The 18,130-nt window shown below is 38.6% G+C and overlaps 1 protein-coding gene across 1 annotated transcript in view; it reads left to right on the top strand.

Annotated features, from left to right (window-relative positions):
- The window catches only part of GALNT18 (polypeptide N-acetylgalactosaminyltransferase 18), a 240,562-nt gene extending 224,427 nt beyond the window's left edge, over positions 1–16,135 (top strand). The window contains exons 13-14 of the mRNA XM_009892647.1: positions 442–606; positions 15,653–16,135. Coding sequence (XP_009890949.1) covers positions 442–606; positions 15,653–15,799 — 312 coding nt within the window. The 3' untranslated portion in view covers positions 15,800–16,135. The remainder of the gene's footprint in view (positions 1–441; positions 607–15,652) is intronic.
- The last annotated feature ends 1,995 nt before the right edge of the window (positions 16,136–18,130 follow it).

Here is an 18,130-nt window from a genome sequence, read left to right as displayed (position 1 = left end):
TGAACCGCTGTGCTCCTTTTCACTTTCTTACCTCTCCAGTTAGGTGGTAGCCTCAGATGAAACAGCCTCATTGGAGTCGACGGCAATACCCAAATTAACCCCACGTTCTGCTAGAGGGTGCACATCTTGCTTTTCGAGGACACAGGGCGCATGATCATGGGAAACAGAAATAAAAAGGCACATGATGAGACAACAACCAGTTTTGTTTGCATATTTCCTATTAAGTAGTTAACCAACATTTACTCATTGGTAAAAATTAACTGTTAATTTGGAACAACTTTTTAAATGTTGTGTTGCCTCCTGCATGAAAGGAAACAATTTAAAAGCCTCTATGGGGTCAGCCTACTGCTATTCAGCGTATTTATCTTTGCCGTTCGCTTTTTGGTAAAAGTGCTGCTTCTGTCTAGAGGCCACAAATTTTGTTTGTGCTTCCTGTTGCAGAATGTTTATTACACAAGCAATCAGCAGCTCCATGTGGGTGTTCTGAGTCCCACTATCGACGATGATGACAACAGATGCCTGGTGGATGTGAACAGCAGGCCCAGGCTCATTGAATGCAATTATGCCAAAGCCAAGAGAATGAAGCTTTACTGGCAGTTTACTCAGGTAATTCTTACTCAGCAGACATTTCAGAAACTTTTAAGAGCTCTGTTTCTGTATCCGAAGTGCGAGTAATCTGTTTACTAACAGAACACAACCAGATTGGTCCTTGCTTTCTTTGCATGGAGCCAGGAAGCTATGTTTACATTTGATCCCAATGCCATCTACAGGCATCTGCCTCAGCAGGTTATAAAACTTGTATTATATTTTCTGAGTTCACAATAAATTATTTGTTTCTAAGGTAGAGTACTGTTACAGAATTATCTCAATCAAAAAAACCCCAACTCATTAGTTTCTTTCTTTGACTTCTACAGCCACGATCAGTATATTTTACGACATTGGTAATACAGTTTAGCATCTACCATAGTGCAGAGAGCATTTTGACAGAAATCAGTAAAGCATACGATTAACATAATTTGTATTTATACTTGAAAGTGATCCAGATCTTTGTCTTTAAAGGGTAGCTCCCAAGCAGCAGACCGTAAATCCCTAACCTGGAAAGACATCTCAGCTTTTACTTTCACTCCCTTCAAGGGCAGAATCTGAATTATGTCTGCTCTCAAATTGTAACAATGAGAAGGGGCCTCACTGTGGCCATCTCTGCACTTGATTTTTAGTGCCATTGTAAAAAAGCATAATTAACATATTTATTTAAATAGTATTTCAGTAACATTTTAGTACTGTCCACCTAATCGGTGATTGCCCTGTATAACCCAACCATTTGGTGACAATCATTTCTACTCCAGAACTCTGCTGCTATTGTGAAATACTGATTACGTTACATCTGCTTTGGGGGACAGCAGTAGAATGCATTGATAATTTAACTATTAAAAGCTTCAAAGGTGGTATTTAAGTACTTTAGATTTGTTTTCTCTCTGTATTTCCATTCTGTGTTCCAAATACAGTCTCGCAATGAAGGTGTAGTTGCTGTTAAACTAGACTCTATGGACTGTGCTTAAGTCTTCTACAAAGAAACTTCTACCCAGAAGTGAAAGCTAATTAGTTGTTTCCTTATGATAAATTAAGAGACAACTGAAATAATTAAAAGCTTGCTGCTCAAAAAGGATTTTGTTAATACCCAATGCAATTAAAATGACATTATTTCTCAACATACAGCATGGTACACAGCCTCTTGTGTGTTCTGTAAGCTAGAAGAAAGCTAATGAGAGTAATCAAGGCTTGCCAGGATCAACCGATCAACTCCATTTGAAATGCTCCCATTTAGTCTGGTGAAAGGATGTTTTTCTGTGAATACACTGGAAGCTGTCTGCTACTTTTTAAAGCTCTGGCATTTATTTTCCATATTATGCAGTGAGCAGAACTACTGAAAACAAGCAGGGCCGTAAGTATTGATGCTTATGTTGTCTAGAAGTTTGTGAATCATTTATTACAATGTAGGTGCTGGCCATAGCTTTTGATAGCACCTTCCTTTGGCTGCAAGTATGCTTTGACTTCTCTGGATTCTCTAGCCATTCAACAAGACTGTCTGATGATATAGATAATTAAAAATATAGTAGTGCAAGTAGAGAATTGTCTCAGAAAGGGAATGGGAACAAGGCTAACCCACCAGAGCAGGATAAACCAATTGAACTACATTTCCCTGACCAGCACAAAAATCAGTATTTGCCCTGCATTCCAGACATGTAGCTTCAAATTTGAATGAGGAAATTTTCTCACTTTTCTACAAAACATGCTGTATTTTGAGGTGCACCATGATAGTCTGTAGTGAGACATGGACGCCAGCCTGGTTAATAGAAGACTGTACAGCTTTTTGGAAATGGTATTCGTCAGATAACTTTTTCTTCTTCCCTTACATTGTTGAAGTGCAATGATGAGAGAAATCCTTGTGACAAAAGTAGAAAATAGAGATCATCCTCAGCTAGTGGTCTCCTGGCTTCTGTAGATCTATTACAGAATTATTTAGTTCTTAATTTACATCTCTGATTAGAAGTGTGTGTATGTATATATATGTATTTATCAGACTTGATGCCTTTTTTTTTAATTTCTGTTTTACTTTGGTGTTAAAATCTTAAGTTATGTGGCTACCTTCAATTGTAGGCAACTGGAGTCAGACATTCAGATGTCCACTGCTAACTTGTGGTCAAAATAGTGGTTTAATGGGCATTCAAATGGAGGGAGCCACCACCAGTACCTTAAACTGTTTTCATTATACATCACGCTGGCTGGCTGCACAGAGGCCTTGGGAGGCTTTGTGGTATCTTTCTGTACAGGAAAAACTTGCATTGAGCATTCAAAGCTTGTATTATGTGTTTGTATAATCAGGATCCATCTGAGCAAATTTCCATGCTCCACAGTTTTGTACAGCTGCCAAATGCCATGAGACCCAATAAAATGTAGGCTTCAGTGACAGTCTTCCTTCCAAGGCTTCTTCAAGTGTTTATAACTGTAATTATGTCAAATTATGTAAATTAGCCCTGAAAAGACTCCCATCAACTGGGTGGTGTTCAAGAATTTTATTGTTCAGGTTGTTTGTCAAGTCGTCTCTTAGGGAAATGCTTATTTTGGGAATAGTTTTATGCTGAAAAGTCTTCTACGTATTTGACAGTTCACCTAGTTCAGTCTGTCTCACCATTTAATCAGAACAAAAATAGACCTTATAGAAAAATAGTAAGTGATCATCAGAAATTACACAAGGCAGAGGGGATAGAATTACAATAATTACATGGCAGTAACATGGGCAGCATTTTACTAAAACATTAATTTAAACATGATATCAAGGAAGCTGCTTTGGCATCATGAACCATTAAGAAAGCAAAAACTAACCTCAGTTGCCACTGAGTTCCCCTTATTTAGAACTAAACAATTAATCCTGTTCACACCCCGTGAGCTCTTTATGGCAAGGAGGAGGTGCACATGCAGTGGTCCTGGCAGCACCAGTCTGCTCCCCAGTGTAACCCAGTCCTTGTGGGACAGTCACTGTCCAGGTGCTCAGTAAAGCTGGTGTCCTTGAGACTGCCATAGTGACCGCATTACATGGTCTGTGGTGTGACAGAGAAGGGACTCTGAGACGGAGGAGATGGAGGCCAGTGCACCTGGACAGGTAACCCCTTGGGACATGTTTCAGTAGAAACTGCTTATGGCCAAAACCGCACTCTTCTGAACTGACTACCTGACACGATTAAATTTGTTCTGTGTACTTAGAAATAGTACATTCTAGATGCTGCAGACAGGGTTTTGGAGAGGGTATATTGGTTTGTTTTTTTAAGAAGTTTCCCTGTCTCCAGTCTGATAGAAATGCAATTGTGACACAAGCCTGCCCTACGAGTGAAATTCATCTCTACGTATGTCACGTGGGTGACAGCAGGTCATCTAGAATGTACACTTATGGGCCTGTTAGGACTCCTTCAGCAGCATAACAAAGGCAAAAGATGGAAGTTTTTCTGTAATTACTCTTTATCTTGAAGTGTCTTCATGTTTAGTCGGACAGGGATGTGACTGCATCTTATGCTTCTAACCAGACTAGTCACGCTTTCACTATTGGCTGTTGTGAGAAACGTTACAGGTGAGGGCTCTGTGTAAAAAGAGGTATAAGAACATGATGCAGAGCTAAAAACCTAGGAGTTTAATCCTTTTAAGTCTGTTGCATGTTGAGTTCTTTTCAGTACAGCAAGCTCTGTTAATTCAAGTAATAACTGCCAGTGTGGTTGCCATAGAAAGGTAGGAAGGACACACCTCGCAGACCTCACGGGAGGGAGAGGCTGTGCGGAGCCCATGCTCAGCACTGTCGTGTACCCATATCCACTAGCAGTCACTAGCAGTGATGCTGACGTTGCTTTTACATGTTATGGAGAATGGTTCCCCCAGGAATTCTTCCAGTTCAGAGGGGTGGTTTGTTTACGCTATCCTGAGAAGCTGTAAATAAAATTTGTTGCTGACAAATGTAGTTGCCATATGTACAATTTCCTAAATAGGAATTGCTTTGGAAGGAAAGGGAAGACAGATGAGAGCAAAGGAACTACTCTGTTGTTACAGTATTCCACAAACATGATGATTCGTATCTCATTTAAATAGGTATTAGACAACAGATAGATTAAATCGATATTCTATGTAGCTATATAAAGGAAGAATAGACCTTAAAATTACGCAAAGCATTTACATCTTCTTCCTCCTACTGATTTTGGCCTTTGCCAAACAGTCATTCTGAATTATTCTTTCCTGCCTTTATCTTACAAAATTAAAGGCTATGCAATATTACTGCTAGCTAGAACCATTACCCACAACCACATCCCAAACAAGTAAGGGAATGCAGGGTGTGGACTGCGTGGCAGGTTTAAACTGGAGGCCTGTGAAGCCAGCAGAGAATCTCTGTGCCAATTGCATATGCCCCTTTGCTGATCATACATAGTGCTGAAGTGAAGGCTAACAAACATCAGTAAATAGCAGGCGTTCTCCTTCTAATGTCCACTCCTAGTTTTCAACCCGTACATTAGCCGAGGACATTGGTGTACAAGAGGGATTAATTTCAGTAGAGCTATGTGTCCACGGGAACATTTGTCCCCATTAACTTTTTCAGATTCTTTCATTGAGAGCCACGGGGTAGAAAAACAGCACCATTAATTTATCAAGAATTTGAATTTATGCTGTACTTCTAACCCCAAAGGATACAAATAACACTCAATACATATGTGCATTATAAGACATGCTGTACTGCTATACAGCTGTATAATTATGCAGTGCTATCTGCCTGGCAGCTCAGAACAGAAAGTGATTGCGATCCTGTTAAAAGAAATACAGATTTTGATCCTGCAGGAGAAATATAAAGAAAACCAGAACCTAATTATTCAATTAATTGAGCTGACAGACTAGGTTAAGCCCCGTAGTTTTAGTGAGGCTATCTGATTTTTAAATAACCAGTGTCGCCAAATGTTCAGTTTTAAACCTTAACCACAAAAGAGCCCTTCCACGAGCCCCAAGGGCCCCAGTGCAGTGTTGCTGTATGGGTCCAGTACATCAGCAGCACTTTTTTCTATACTTAGCTACTCTTTGCCCGTCTTGGATGAAATATTACCCTAGCTTGCCTGTATTTAATGTTTTAACTAACTGGATAACTGCACAAGGTGTTATAGCTGGAGGACTATCCTGCTTAGACATAAGAAAGTGATAGTTAATGTTTTAATTTTCTTTTTGCTCAAGTAAATTTGTCCCTAATTCATGTGCAACTTAACCAATATTCTTGTCATATTAACTACTTTTTAAAAACAGGTGTATTAGAGTATTTGGGTTTTAGACTCCTTGAAGTATGTCTTACTATAAGTGTACAAACTCTTTAGTCCCGTTTATGCAGAATGGAATGATTCAGAAATACAAAAATCAAATCATTCAGTCTCCATTTTGAATACTCAACTTCAACTTAAATATGAAAATGTAGATGCAAAACACACACAGAGAAAATATTAAAGACAAATATTACTATATAATACTGTGTTTTAACAACCGGTGTTAAATTTGCTTGCAGTTATTGCTGTAGTCTGTGGTAAGCAAAATTTCCTTGTGTAAGTTTAGTCTTCTATTTGGAGTAATTTTCTAGTGGCAAGTTCTAATCTTTGCAAATTAGGTGTGTAGAACTTGCCAGCTAGGAAGTTTGTGTGTGAACACAGCAGTAAAATGAGCTTTTAGTGGGTGCATTTCAAGTCTTTTCCAGCATATCACATTATGCAGTATTTACTCTCCTGAGGACTACATTTAAGCTCCAAAGATACTTGTGCTGAATTAATTTAGAAGGAAGTTAACACATACCCCATGTTTTTTCTTCAAAACAGATCCCCTATTTGCATATTTTAGCATATAATTTTAAACACCACATTTATTTACAACGAAATTATTTGTTCTACTTCCACCTGATTTTTCCTAATTTCAGATGTCCAGATAGGCTCCATCCAAAAATCACAGATGGCAGCTTCTGCTTGACAGCGTACTGTGTGGCTTTATAATGACAGACATGCAAAAGAATGGCCAAATCCAGAATGTTTTCCACAACTTGACTGATAACCAACACTTACCGAATGAAGCAGCTGGGTTACAGGAGAGCTGATCTGCGTCCCTCATTTGCGTTACTGGACCAATCACTTCTTGGGTTCTGCATTCCTCAGCTGTGAGATGGATGGAAGGATTCTTACTTTTAGCATGCATCATTTATTATTTCTCACTTCCCAGATGAAAACAAAACTCTGTCCTGATCAAGTCAGTAGAAGGAGTTGCATCTTGAGTTCCAATAGAGACAAGGATGATATGTATGTCAGCAAGGTTTGGCTGCCAAGTAATGCCCTACAATCCAAGATGCAAATACTTGCGAAAAATGTTCACTTGGAAGGCAATTAAATCAGGATGCAATAATGATATATATGACAAGAAAAGAGGGTTTGTTATTTAGTGAGATGATTCAGGCCATACCTGGTGTCCTGAACCTGACAGTGACAATAGCCAGTATAACCAAGAAAAAATAGATTCTTTGCGTTATTGTCTGAGTAAACTGTGCAAGGTTTGTGCTGCAGCTGCAAGGACATTCCTTTCCCAATATCAGTTATAATCAGCTAACAGATTTGTGTGGTTACTAGGAAAAAAGTCATTTTCAATAACTAGATACTGTGACCAAAGTCCCAAAGCGCCCAACTTAAACTCCCATGTTAGAATATGCAGATTGATTGAAATACTAGTGCAAATTCATTTCTTAATTTTCTTCAGTTCGCACTCAATTTACTTCTTGGTCTCTAGAGATTGGTTTAATCATAAGCATATAATGACAATGCAAGCAGTTCAGTTTCTGGGTTAAAATGAGTTAGGAAGCCTTCATATTGAGCACTCGGATTAGAAAACCCAGACTAATTGACTATACCACACATACACACACACGCGAAAGAAAACTGTCATTTATATTTTTGTTTTCCAAAGGAGTTACATTTTAGTAAGAGTCACTTCTCACAAAGAACTAGGAATGCATATTTTCTCACTTCTAAAACCTGTAAGTCTTTGGGAATTTGTTGAGATGTCTAGGGAAAACATCTCATCTTTCCTAGGGAAAATATAAAAATCTTGGGTTTTCTAATTGTGCTGAAAGGAGTTTCTTATTTGTCTGGCTGAAGATGAATAACTATGTATCCCCTAAGCTAAGGCTGGTGAATAATAATGTGAACATTTCTTCTTTACATTAGTTTTCTAGGTACGCTATGTTAGAACAATATTTTCATCCATAAGGAGAAAAAGAGAATGAGTACAGCAGTAAGTGCTCTTAGGCATGATCTTCATGCTGTGTGTGGATTTTCATGAGCGAACTCATACGGCACCTTGTGCAGACTCCAAAGTGGGGAGGGAAGACACATTACCGAGTTTTGCACAGACAAACAATGCAGAACAACCCTTAGAAAGCAACATAAACAGAAGTGATGATTGCTTCAAAACCAAACAAAAAGGCAAAACCTAGGAATACACAATTTGCTGCATCACAGATCAGAAAATTAATTAACTAGATTAATTACCTCATCTAGAAGACTGCCTCAGGCAATGGTCAACGCTTGCTGTTTCACAGACAAGTTCACAGACAATGAGTTCTATTCTGAGCCAGCGGTTCACTGTAACACCAGGAGGAGGATTCCTGTCTTGACCCCTAATGTGCTCTCTTCGTGAAGTCCGGATTTGATTTGTCTGAATGATCATCTCAGCATGTCTATAAAAAGTTGGTTTATCAGTGCTCTTAAAATTAACCCAGCCCACTAAAAACATGTAGTCAGCCACTGAGCATTGATGCCTGCGACAATGAATTCAACAGGTTTTCTATACCTGCATAAATCACATTAGTTGTGTATTTCTAACTGCAACGATCCTTTTAACCTTAGAAAGCTCATGTACCAGTTTCACACTGGTATTCACATGTGTTCATACTTTTGATCACTGAAGTTGGATCCTACTGTAAATTTTTATTTACATCCTATGCAAAGTTCTAGTTTTATTTCATTTTAGTGTAATTTGTAATTCCCCGCCATCTGAATATTCCATCACACTTTAAAGCATCTTTGTTGCCTTTTTCTGTCTTCTACTTTAGACATCTTGAAGCAAGCCTAGATCAAGGCAGATAAATCAAGCCTGACTTGTTTGCAGAAGTCATTTATATGTAATCTCAGAATGAAAAAGAAAGGTAACTTTTCTGAGCTTTTCACAAAATGTATTTGTAAAACATGCAAATAAAGCCAATGTATCCAGCACTCCCATCTTTTTCCTAGTTAAATCACAATATTGTTTCTCTACACAGGCAGCTACTGTATGGCACAATCTATGACAAGAAAGATTGCGTGAGAAAAAAATTTCTATTTTTTAGTTAGAGCAAAATTACTCCACAGAAAACTGGTGCAGAGCGTTAACTTTGGATTCTCTATAGGCCAAGTCTCGCTCAAGACCTGTGAATCCTCTCTCACCAACATGCGATTCTGGAGGTTATTCTTTTATGACTGTCAGTTCTCAAAAAGGCATTCTGTTTATTTCTAAATGAATCGTCCCGTTAACTTGTTACTCAGGACAGCAGCTGTAGTCAGAAAAGCCATGCTCATCCTTATCAACTGCATAGCATAAAGCTAGTTTTTCCTTTTCTACAAAGGACTTTTTAGTTATCAGAAGATCAACATAATACATCCTCATCTGGATTTGTTGCCAAAACAAAACCAAACAATATGTTCTGCTGTAAACTCTGCATTTAGCCATAATTATCAGGGCTATGAACGGACAAAAGATTCCCTCTTAAAACTACTTCCCACCTACCCCTCCCCACCCCCCACCAGAAACAGCATTCAGTAATTTTAAAAACCATTTTGTATACCTAGAATATTTGGTTTTGCAGATGTTTTTCCACTAATACGTCAGAAAGATTTCCTTGCCACTGCTGATACAATAATGATTCATATTTACTTTCTGAAAAATCCCTTATGATCTTTGTAGTTGGGCTAATGTATTCTACTCCAAAGCCTACTTCAATTTTCTTAGTTTTATCACCATTTTCTGTAGTAAAATGCGTTTTCAGCTATCATATCTGAAGAGCTTCTTTGTATTTCAGTGAAGGCTTGAATTTATTTCTTTATGAGGTATTATTTTCTTAATCTTGCTATTAACAATGCTCCCATTTAATCTGTTATAAATCTGTGATAAAATTTTATATATATGTGGAAAATACTACTGATGGATATAAATCCATATTCAGTTTCTGATTTTTATGCTGTTTCTCCGTAATTTGTTTTCTATTCCAATTACATTCTCTGTATGAAACTGCAATTTCCTTTTGCAAGGTTTAATTGCTTTTATTTAAATACTTTAATTAACAGTATTGTGTATTTCCACATCCTGAAGGTTTAACTATTACACCTTTAGTGGCTGTGCTCAGAACCGAGACTGCTCTACGTTCAGGGAGCCAATCTAGCTTAAACAAAACAAAAAAAGGTTGCATATTCCGCTAGTTACTAAAACCTAGTTTAGACATACAGATAAGGGTGCAGCGTTTGATTTGTCACAGCTGCTGTATTAAAAAATTGCTGCAGCAAAAGTTTAGCATTTATGATTATGTAAAATCTGAACACTCAACTCAGAAGTCTCGGTAGTGGAATGAGACAAAGTGTGATATAGACATTAAATAGTTGTAACTGTTGAATAATGCATCTAATTCCATTGTCAGATGATGTTTCTTAGTACTTACTCATTGGGTACCAGCGAGTGGATATAAGACCAGTGCTCGGATGGCTTCCTGACAACAGAACCTGAGTGCAGAAGGAGAACTGAGGAGGAGGAAAAAAAAATATATTTTTAAGAAACAGTTTGGTTGATCTCTATTATAACTCCACCTAAGTTTATGTTATACACAGCAATTAGTTTTGGTTAATATTTCAGTTAATAAATTCAAATTTTAAATGTGTCTGGTAAAGATTCTCATTTGCCTATCTAACTGTAAATAGCAATCCAAATAGCTGCAGACATCTTTTTAATATATAACACTACTGTAGATAATATTTCATACACATAATAGCAGTTAAATGTACCTTATTTTCACAGTAGTCATATCAAATATATTAGGAACCAAGTGCCTTTGAAGAAGAGCAACAGCTAACAATATACTTCAATGAGGAATATTTCAATTTAAATAGTTACATTAATTTTTGAAAGATCTGAACAACAAAGAATATGTTATAGAGTCTGCTTTACTTGCAGAGCACCTGTTCCCCAAAGAGTTGGAAAATTTCTCATACTGCTTTAGATTTGAGAAGGAATTAATCAGTTACCTATCTATACCATTATATATGCCTATATCCTTTATACCACTATAAAGCAGAAATACTAAACTCAGTAACATCATCCAGTATCTCCAAGCAATGGGCAATACTGAAAATACACGGATCACCGTATGGGATAAATTATTCACTTTTTCCTATGAACAGTCTCTCACTGCAGCAACATCCATACAGAAGTATCCACATAGAAGACAAAATGACTTGTAAAAATGGAGCCTTTTTTTTTTTTTTTTTAAAGATTAAATTTGGTGTACTAACAGTCACTGAAAATTCGCCCCAGTATTCTGGGGAAATGAATGAGAAAATCATGCATTCTGTCTGGTGTGGAGATTATCTATATTATATACACCTCAGCCTAAGTGTGATTCAAATGTATCAAAACAACAGTGAAGATCAGAGTTTCTGCCTCAAAGGTGAAGCGAACATGTAAATATTTGAGGTCACTGATTGAGGTACAAATAGAAAATTATAGACTAGGGAATGCAATGATCTATATAGCATACGTGACAGGAGATTGGATACGCTTATTAACTTTGTAAGACTTTTTTTTTTTTAAAAAATAGCCATGATTAGGCAAGCTGATAAGACCACTTATTTTTTCTCTTCTAGCTAGAACAGCATGACCTTTAATATGATGAGCAAAAAGTAGGTTTAAACTCTGTAACAAAAGTGTAACAAGTTACTATAGAGCATAATAAAGAGCTATCGGTCTGATTTTCGGTAATGCTGACAACCTCCAGAGTTCATTTAATAACCCTCATTTTTACAAGTGATCAAACCCTGTCTTAAATTTCCTGCCTAAGAGCTTTCCCTAGCTTCTGAAGCCCTGGTTCAGTCTAGATGCCATATCATTGGATAAATTCGGCTTCAGTGAAAAACTTGACAGGAAACCTCTTACATATGGCAGATATGCAGAAAGTACAATAATTCTAAAAGAAGTCAAGAAGTATTGCTTTCTACTCTCTGTGTTATGGCACACTGCAATAGCTATTGGTCATAGCAGGCTGCGTGACTTGAGATAGTGTTTACATTAAAGGGATGCTCATGAAGTACTCAATCAGTTTTATATGTTTCTAAGGCTACCGGCAGTATCGGGACCATTTTTGCTTCTCACAGGAATTGCTTCAATTTGCATTGCAAAACCCATCAAGTTTTCAGTCAAACTTGTTAGTTTGACTGAAATAGACGTTTGGTCTATTTTTATGAAGTAGTTGACCTCAATATTTATTTATCCTCCTGAGACTTCTGCTGACTTTGAGCTGCCTTCTCATCATCTACAATCTTAATCCTAATTCTGTTCAGGGCAGAATTCCTCTTTAGCTTGTTTCAGCCTATGGAAATATATATTTTATAGACCATGATTAAAGACGTTACCCTAGGCTATCAATTTTTTGCCTTCAAACTGGGAAGTAAGGGTCTTAACCTAGGATGGGGAAAAGGAACCAGATAGGCCACTTGCCTTTCACTTTGCCTGAAGCGTAGTGTTACAATAAAGCATTTTGCTAAGCAAGCAGTAAACATGACTGTCAGAGTTTTATACAGGTTTTACTAAATGCCGATAAAAAAATGAATTAGCTAAAAGGACACCTTTGTCTGCATTTGGCTTTAGGGTTCCAAGTGCTAATGATGATGACAGATTGCAGAAACCCCTCAAGAATACTGTAATTTGGAGGCCAAGCCAGTCAGAGCGGCGAAATGCGGTGTTAGTTTTCAGAGCGTCAGTCCTGCTTGCTCGCTTGCTTTCAGTGGAGTTACTCAGTTCATGTGCTTTAATGATGAAACGGGTCTCTAGTTCAGGCCTTGCAACATAGAGTGGGTGCACTGTCATCACCCTGGAGACAACAGACCAATACCACCGTCACAGGCTTGCATTAGGCATGTGAAGGGGGGAAAAAGTGAACACAATTAAGTAGGGTAACAACAGGAAATTTTAAGTAAGCACTATCCAAACCTTTCTGCCTGTACTGCAGAGCAATTCTTTCATTCATACGCTTACTGAAAGGAACCAAAGCTGTGTAGACTGCATCCTCTCTGAGGGATTAAGCCATGATTCTGCACAGACCTCACATCTCTGAGTTGTTCTAACAGGACTTGAGTCTTTTCGTTTCTCTTTTGTGAGGGGGGGGGGAAAAAAATCATGCTGCTAAAAGCATCGGTGCTCTCTACAACACTCAATTCACACATATTAGCCACTACTTAACTTTGGCGTCTCTTTTATGTTCCAGACAGCGGCTCCAATGTACTCAGCAGGGTGATTTTCAGTAGCCCCTGCCGAGTGCTTTGCAGCACATCAAAAAGAGCTTCCTCAGCTTTTTCTCTCCAGAGTCACTTGTTTCTGTTAAATAGAAGCTGAATTTCACATGAGGATATATCAGGAAAAGAAAAAGGGGGTGGGATGGGTGTTTGTTGTGTGATTTTTTTGGTTGCTTGCTGGTTTTGTTTTTCCTTAGGAGTGGTTTACACTTCGTTTATGTAGCTGCCTATATTGAAGCATTTTGCATGGATCCATTTACTGTAACACCTACCTCTGTTCTAGAGGATTTAGAACAGAGGAAAAACATTGCGTCCACTGTGGACATCTTCCTCTACCCTGAAATCCTCAAGGGGAATAGAAGGCCTTTGGCCCATTCAAGTGAAAGAAATCTTTGACCATTGAAGGAAACGGGAGTTAGGCAGATAAATGAGAGATACAGAACTAGTTAACTTACAGCAACACAAGTACCTCCAGCATCAGTTGAAAGCTCAAGGAAGTTGATCACAATTTGGGGTTTAGGCAGAAATGCTTGTGGTAAAATGTAATTCCCAATTTAAACACAGGAGTGGACTGTGGGTGCCAATGCAACACTGAATCTATGCCAAGAAAAACTGTAATCAACAGTTTTCATTAAGAATAGAAACCCTATGTTTTGCTAAAATGAGACAAAACAACACAACACAACTGTTCCTTTTAGCAAGGAGAAGACAGCCATTACCTTAGAGTTTAATGTCTGAAGGACCTAATTCAATGCTCTTGGAACTAATTTGGGAAAAAAAACCAACAACCTCACCACAGTGAGCTTTAGAAGGCCACAGTAACTCGGGGGGATAGCAAGAGTGCACGTTTAGCATAAGGGAACAAATAGCGTATAATGAAGCTTTGACTAATTTCCCATCCTAGTTTCTTCCAATTTCTTGTATGTCGAACAGTTTTATTGCTTATAGATAGCTTAGAGTTTATGCTCCCGACAGACATCCGAATTTAACTACCATTATTAATATGAATGTCAATAATAGTTATACAGCAGTGGGAAAATACAGTTCACTCAGCATTTTGTTATGGAGGTATATTAAAATGCATACTGTAAACCTGTGACTAGTAAACTAATCAGTGAAAACTATCTAGACTGCACATGGGCCTAGCAAGGAGGATTTATGGGAGCCTCATGTTTAGAATTTTGTGGATTGTTCTAGAAATGGTCTCTCTCTTACCCAAACCCGTATTTAAAACTTAGACCATACAAACCTAATTCTGCATTTCATTAGCCAGTCCCAAAAATGTTTTTAGAAGTCACTTCTCAGAGAAAGTACTTCCTAAGTATTACTGGTAGGATGGGAAAAGAGGAGACCCCCAGTTACCTGTCTGAATGAAGCAGAACCTGTGCTGAATGGCATGAGCTACCCTTGCCTTCTCTGAAAAAGCACACTCAGCATTTCTATGGCACTTCTGACAATATTTATCACAGTTATGACTTTCTAATGCAAGGCATAACACAGATGAGGTGGGGGGTTTTGTATGGGATTGGTGCTTGGTTTGTTGGGCTTTTTTATAGCAGTTATTTTTTCCCCATTGTACAAATAAGTAATTTAAATGTGGCTGCTCTTTCCATACTTCACTGTACTAATCTGTACTAATTTACACTCCGTTCATCCAATTTGCAGATTAAGCCAATGATTCTCTACTACACAGGTCCAAGATAGTCTAGCGAAACACAGACTTTCAGACCTCTGTGCAAATTACTGTACTCCGTATATCTTGGAAGAAACTTCCCAGACACTAATGTGTACAAATTATCTGTTATCTTTATTACACAGCAGAGAGGGTGAAAGAACAACTGAAACCAAAATTAAAGGAAAAAAATATATAATTTAAGCCACCTACATGATGATTTAATTGTAATTTATATGTATAGTTAACTATGTGATAACCTCAGTGATTTAAGATTTCCTGCAACTCAACAGCCAAGATAGGGCTTTAATATGGCAGTATTAAACTGAGAATTGAACAAAGTCAATACTGAAGATTAGCAAGGTAAGATTAGAAAAGACAGTTCATTTCAGAATTCAAAGAATAAACAATTTTTTGCATTTTATCCAACATACAGGACACCCCTGGCCGAGGCGGTAGTCCTCTTTTGCCTTTTTTTGCTGTTTTGGAGGTGCAGCACAGCCACTAAGCTAGGGAACTGAAGCAAACAGGAAGGCTTTTGGCTCATGATTTAAAAGCATGGCCAGAAACACAGCTCAGTTCTAGAAACCCCATTTGCTGAAATAGTAACCAGACAATTGAGGCTATTCTAAATTACATCAGAGATTAAACCAGCCTGTGACAGAGGGAACCTTCACTCCAAAGCCAACCTAGTGCTTGTCTTGTCTCTAACTGAAACATTTTTCACAGTAGCAGTGCACTTTTGTAGATGGACGTTGGAATATTCTCTGTATTATCACACAGTAACAACGCAACAAGTTCACAACGTTTAATCCAAACACTTCTCTTTTTTTCCCCATCTTTAAAGGGAGGTCCAATCCAGAACCGAAAATCCAAGCGTTGCCTGGAATTGCAGGAAAACAATGAAAATGAATTTGGATTTCAACTCGTCCTTCAGAAATGCACTGGACAACGTTGGTCTATAACAAATGTCCTGAAAAGCTTGTCATCATAGCAGACTAAATTTTTTTACCCATTTATTTTGCTACTGTGTAGCAAATATTGCATTGTTGCCTGCTGTACTGTATTCCTCTCACCCTTCCACCCGCCCTGGTTCCTTCTCTCCTCTTTTTTGTCCTTTTGATTTTATTTTGTGAGTGTGTGGAAATTGGGTTTGTGGGCTGAAAATAAGACATTTTTATTTCACAATGATGTTTTCATGGCATTTATAGAGACGTTGAATGACAGGTGATGGGTAGGCTATCCTAAAATATTTTACAACTGTAAATAGGAAAAAAATGGAGAATATTTATAACTCAAACTTTTATTGAATAAAAAAGTCCAAATGCTATTACTGTCTAGCTGTCTCCATGGAAATCGGGTTGGAAGTTAAAGTGGCGGTTTCATTGTTTTCATTTTCATTAACCCAAGTGTGATCTTAGCAAGTGACTGCTGAGAATCGGTATTCTCTAGGCTTGTGGTAAAGACTCCTACCTGCACATCAGTAGCTACAACAAGGGAGGATTCTTCTCTTTTCTCCCTCTAGGGAGACCTGTCTAGAGCACTGCAGCTACTAGGGTGCAAATATGGCAGAGGGGGTATCGAGGTGTATAATGCATACCCAAATACTTCTCCTTACCAGTACTACTAAATAAAACCACAGCGAGAACCCCAGGGTTTTAGTGAGGCAGGGAAGAGAATTAATGAAAAAGAAGGAAAAAAGCTACAAGAGAAAAGCAGCAGCTGCTGGAAGGAAAATACAAAAAAAAAAAAACCACCTGACATTTCTCAATGGGTTGGGCTCCGTTTCAATGACTGCACTTCCCCTTCCAATTGTTTGTAGTTCTTAGAATGTCTTTTTTTTAAAAAAAAAAAAAAACAACAAACAAACCCACACTATTCCCTGGCTACCACAGACTTGGATAAAAATGGCTCCATCCAAGAGCAGCAGTAAAAAGCATGAATTCACTCTGCCTTTCTCCCTGCCTTTAAGGGGGTGTGAACACAACACCGTATCACTTCATCTCAGCTAAGACTGGGATGAGGAGCAGAAGAAACAATCTGATGAGATAAACCAGAACACTAGGAGTACTGGCCTCTTTATTTCCAGCTGCTTTTATCTGTATGTAAATTCCCTCTCTTTTATTACTCTATTTGTTGTTTTTATTCTGTTGTTTATTACCTTACATAACAGTCATAACTTCTTTTGGAGCTGGTTATTTGCCAAACTGTCTTTTACAGACTGGCTTCACATTCAGGACCAGCTAACAGTATTGTTTCTTATGACTGTTTAATAAGTCATGTGGCACGTTAATTATATGTGTTCAACCTTCTGCTATATATAGTTACCATACATCTGCTTCTCAGAGAAGAAAACGCTGAGCCAGTAACAGGGAAACAGTAACAGCCAATAAAGACAGGTTTAACACCTGCACTTTGATCAACTTCAGCGGTCCCTCAGGCCTGTCTGAGTGAAAACGCCCATTAAAATTAGAACCCTGAAAGAACATCAATAACCTGAGTGTCAGGGTACCACAGCTGGACAAGATAAAGCAGCTTTAATTTCACCCTGTAGAGAAACCAGGTTGCCACACAGACGAGCCAAGGCTCCTGCGCACCGAAGCACATGCAGCATCCCGATGGGAGAGGGCTCAGTACACAGCATGCAGAGCCATTTTGAGCATTCCCAAGTTCCGCCAGTGACTAACTGGACTTATTTTTCACAGGCATTCCAGATGAATGAGGAGGAAACCGCATGTTCAGCCAGAGAAAAAGCCCAGAACTCATACAGAGTAGCATGAGATAAACTAAGCTTCCTTTCAGCAAAGATAGCAAGATTTCAGTTCACGCAGTTGCAGCCACAAGGGGGAAAAAAAAAAGGAGTCTGGATCAAACCAGCCACCTCAGTTTCTTACAGGCCTGCTGCACTCCCAGCCGGCACTTTCTGGGGTGGGGTGGGTTTTTTTGATGAGCACTAGAGGAAAATATCTGGCAAAGACTCGACAAAAGTGAAGGGAAGGAGCTATGCTCTGAACTGATCTATTTCATACCAAGGTGAATATTGTATGTCTAGCATTCACCCAAAGCAGACTGTAGTTATTCCTGGTTACATTGCAGCACTGTGCTGATGTTGACTGCTAAGTGAAAAACAAGCAAACCAACCACCCAACCCAAGCAGTGAAGTGAGCCATGCAGTCTCACCAAGCCACGTTTGGTGCTATTCAGCCACGCCGCCCCACCACAGAGCGGCTCTAAGGCTGCTGCTCACCCCCAACTCCCATGGGACCTGCGCTGAGGAACAGCTTTCTTCAGCTTCACTAAAACACAACAACATCACCAGGAATCC

This window comes from Charadrius vociferus, unplaced genomic scaffold (assembly GCF_000708025.1).
Source record: "Charadrius vociferus isolate BGI_N301 unplaced genomic scaffold, ASM70802v2 scaffold19, whole genome shotgun sequence".
NCBI classification, from domain to species: domain Eukaryota; kingdom Metazoa; phylum Chordata; class Aves; order Charadriiformes; family Charadriidae; genus Charadrius; species Charadrius vociferus.
This window is presented reverse-complemented; position numbering and strand designations above follow the sequence as displayed.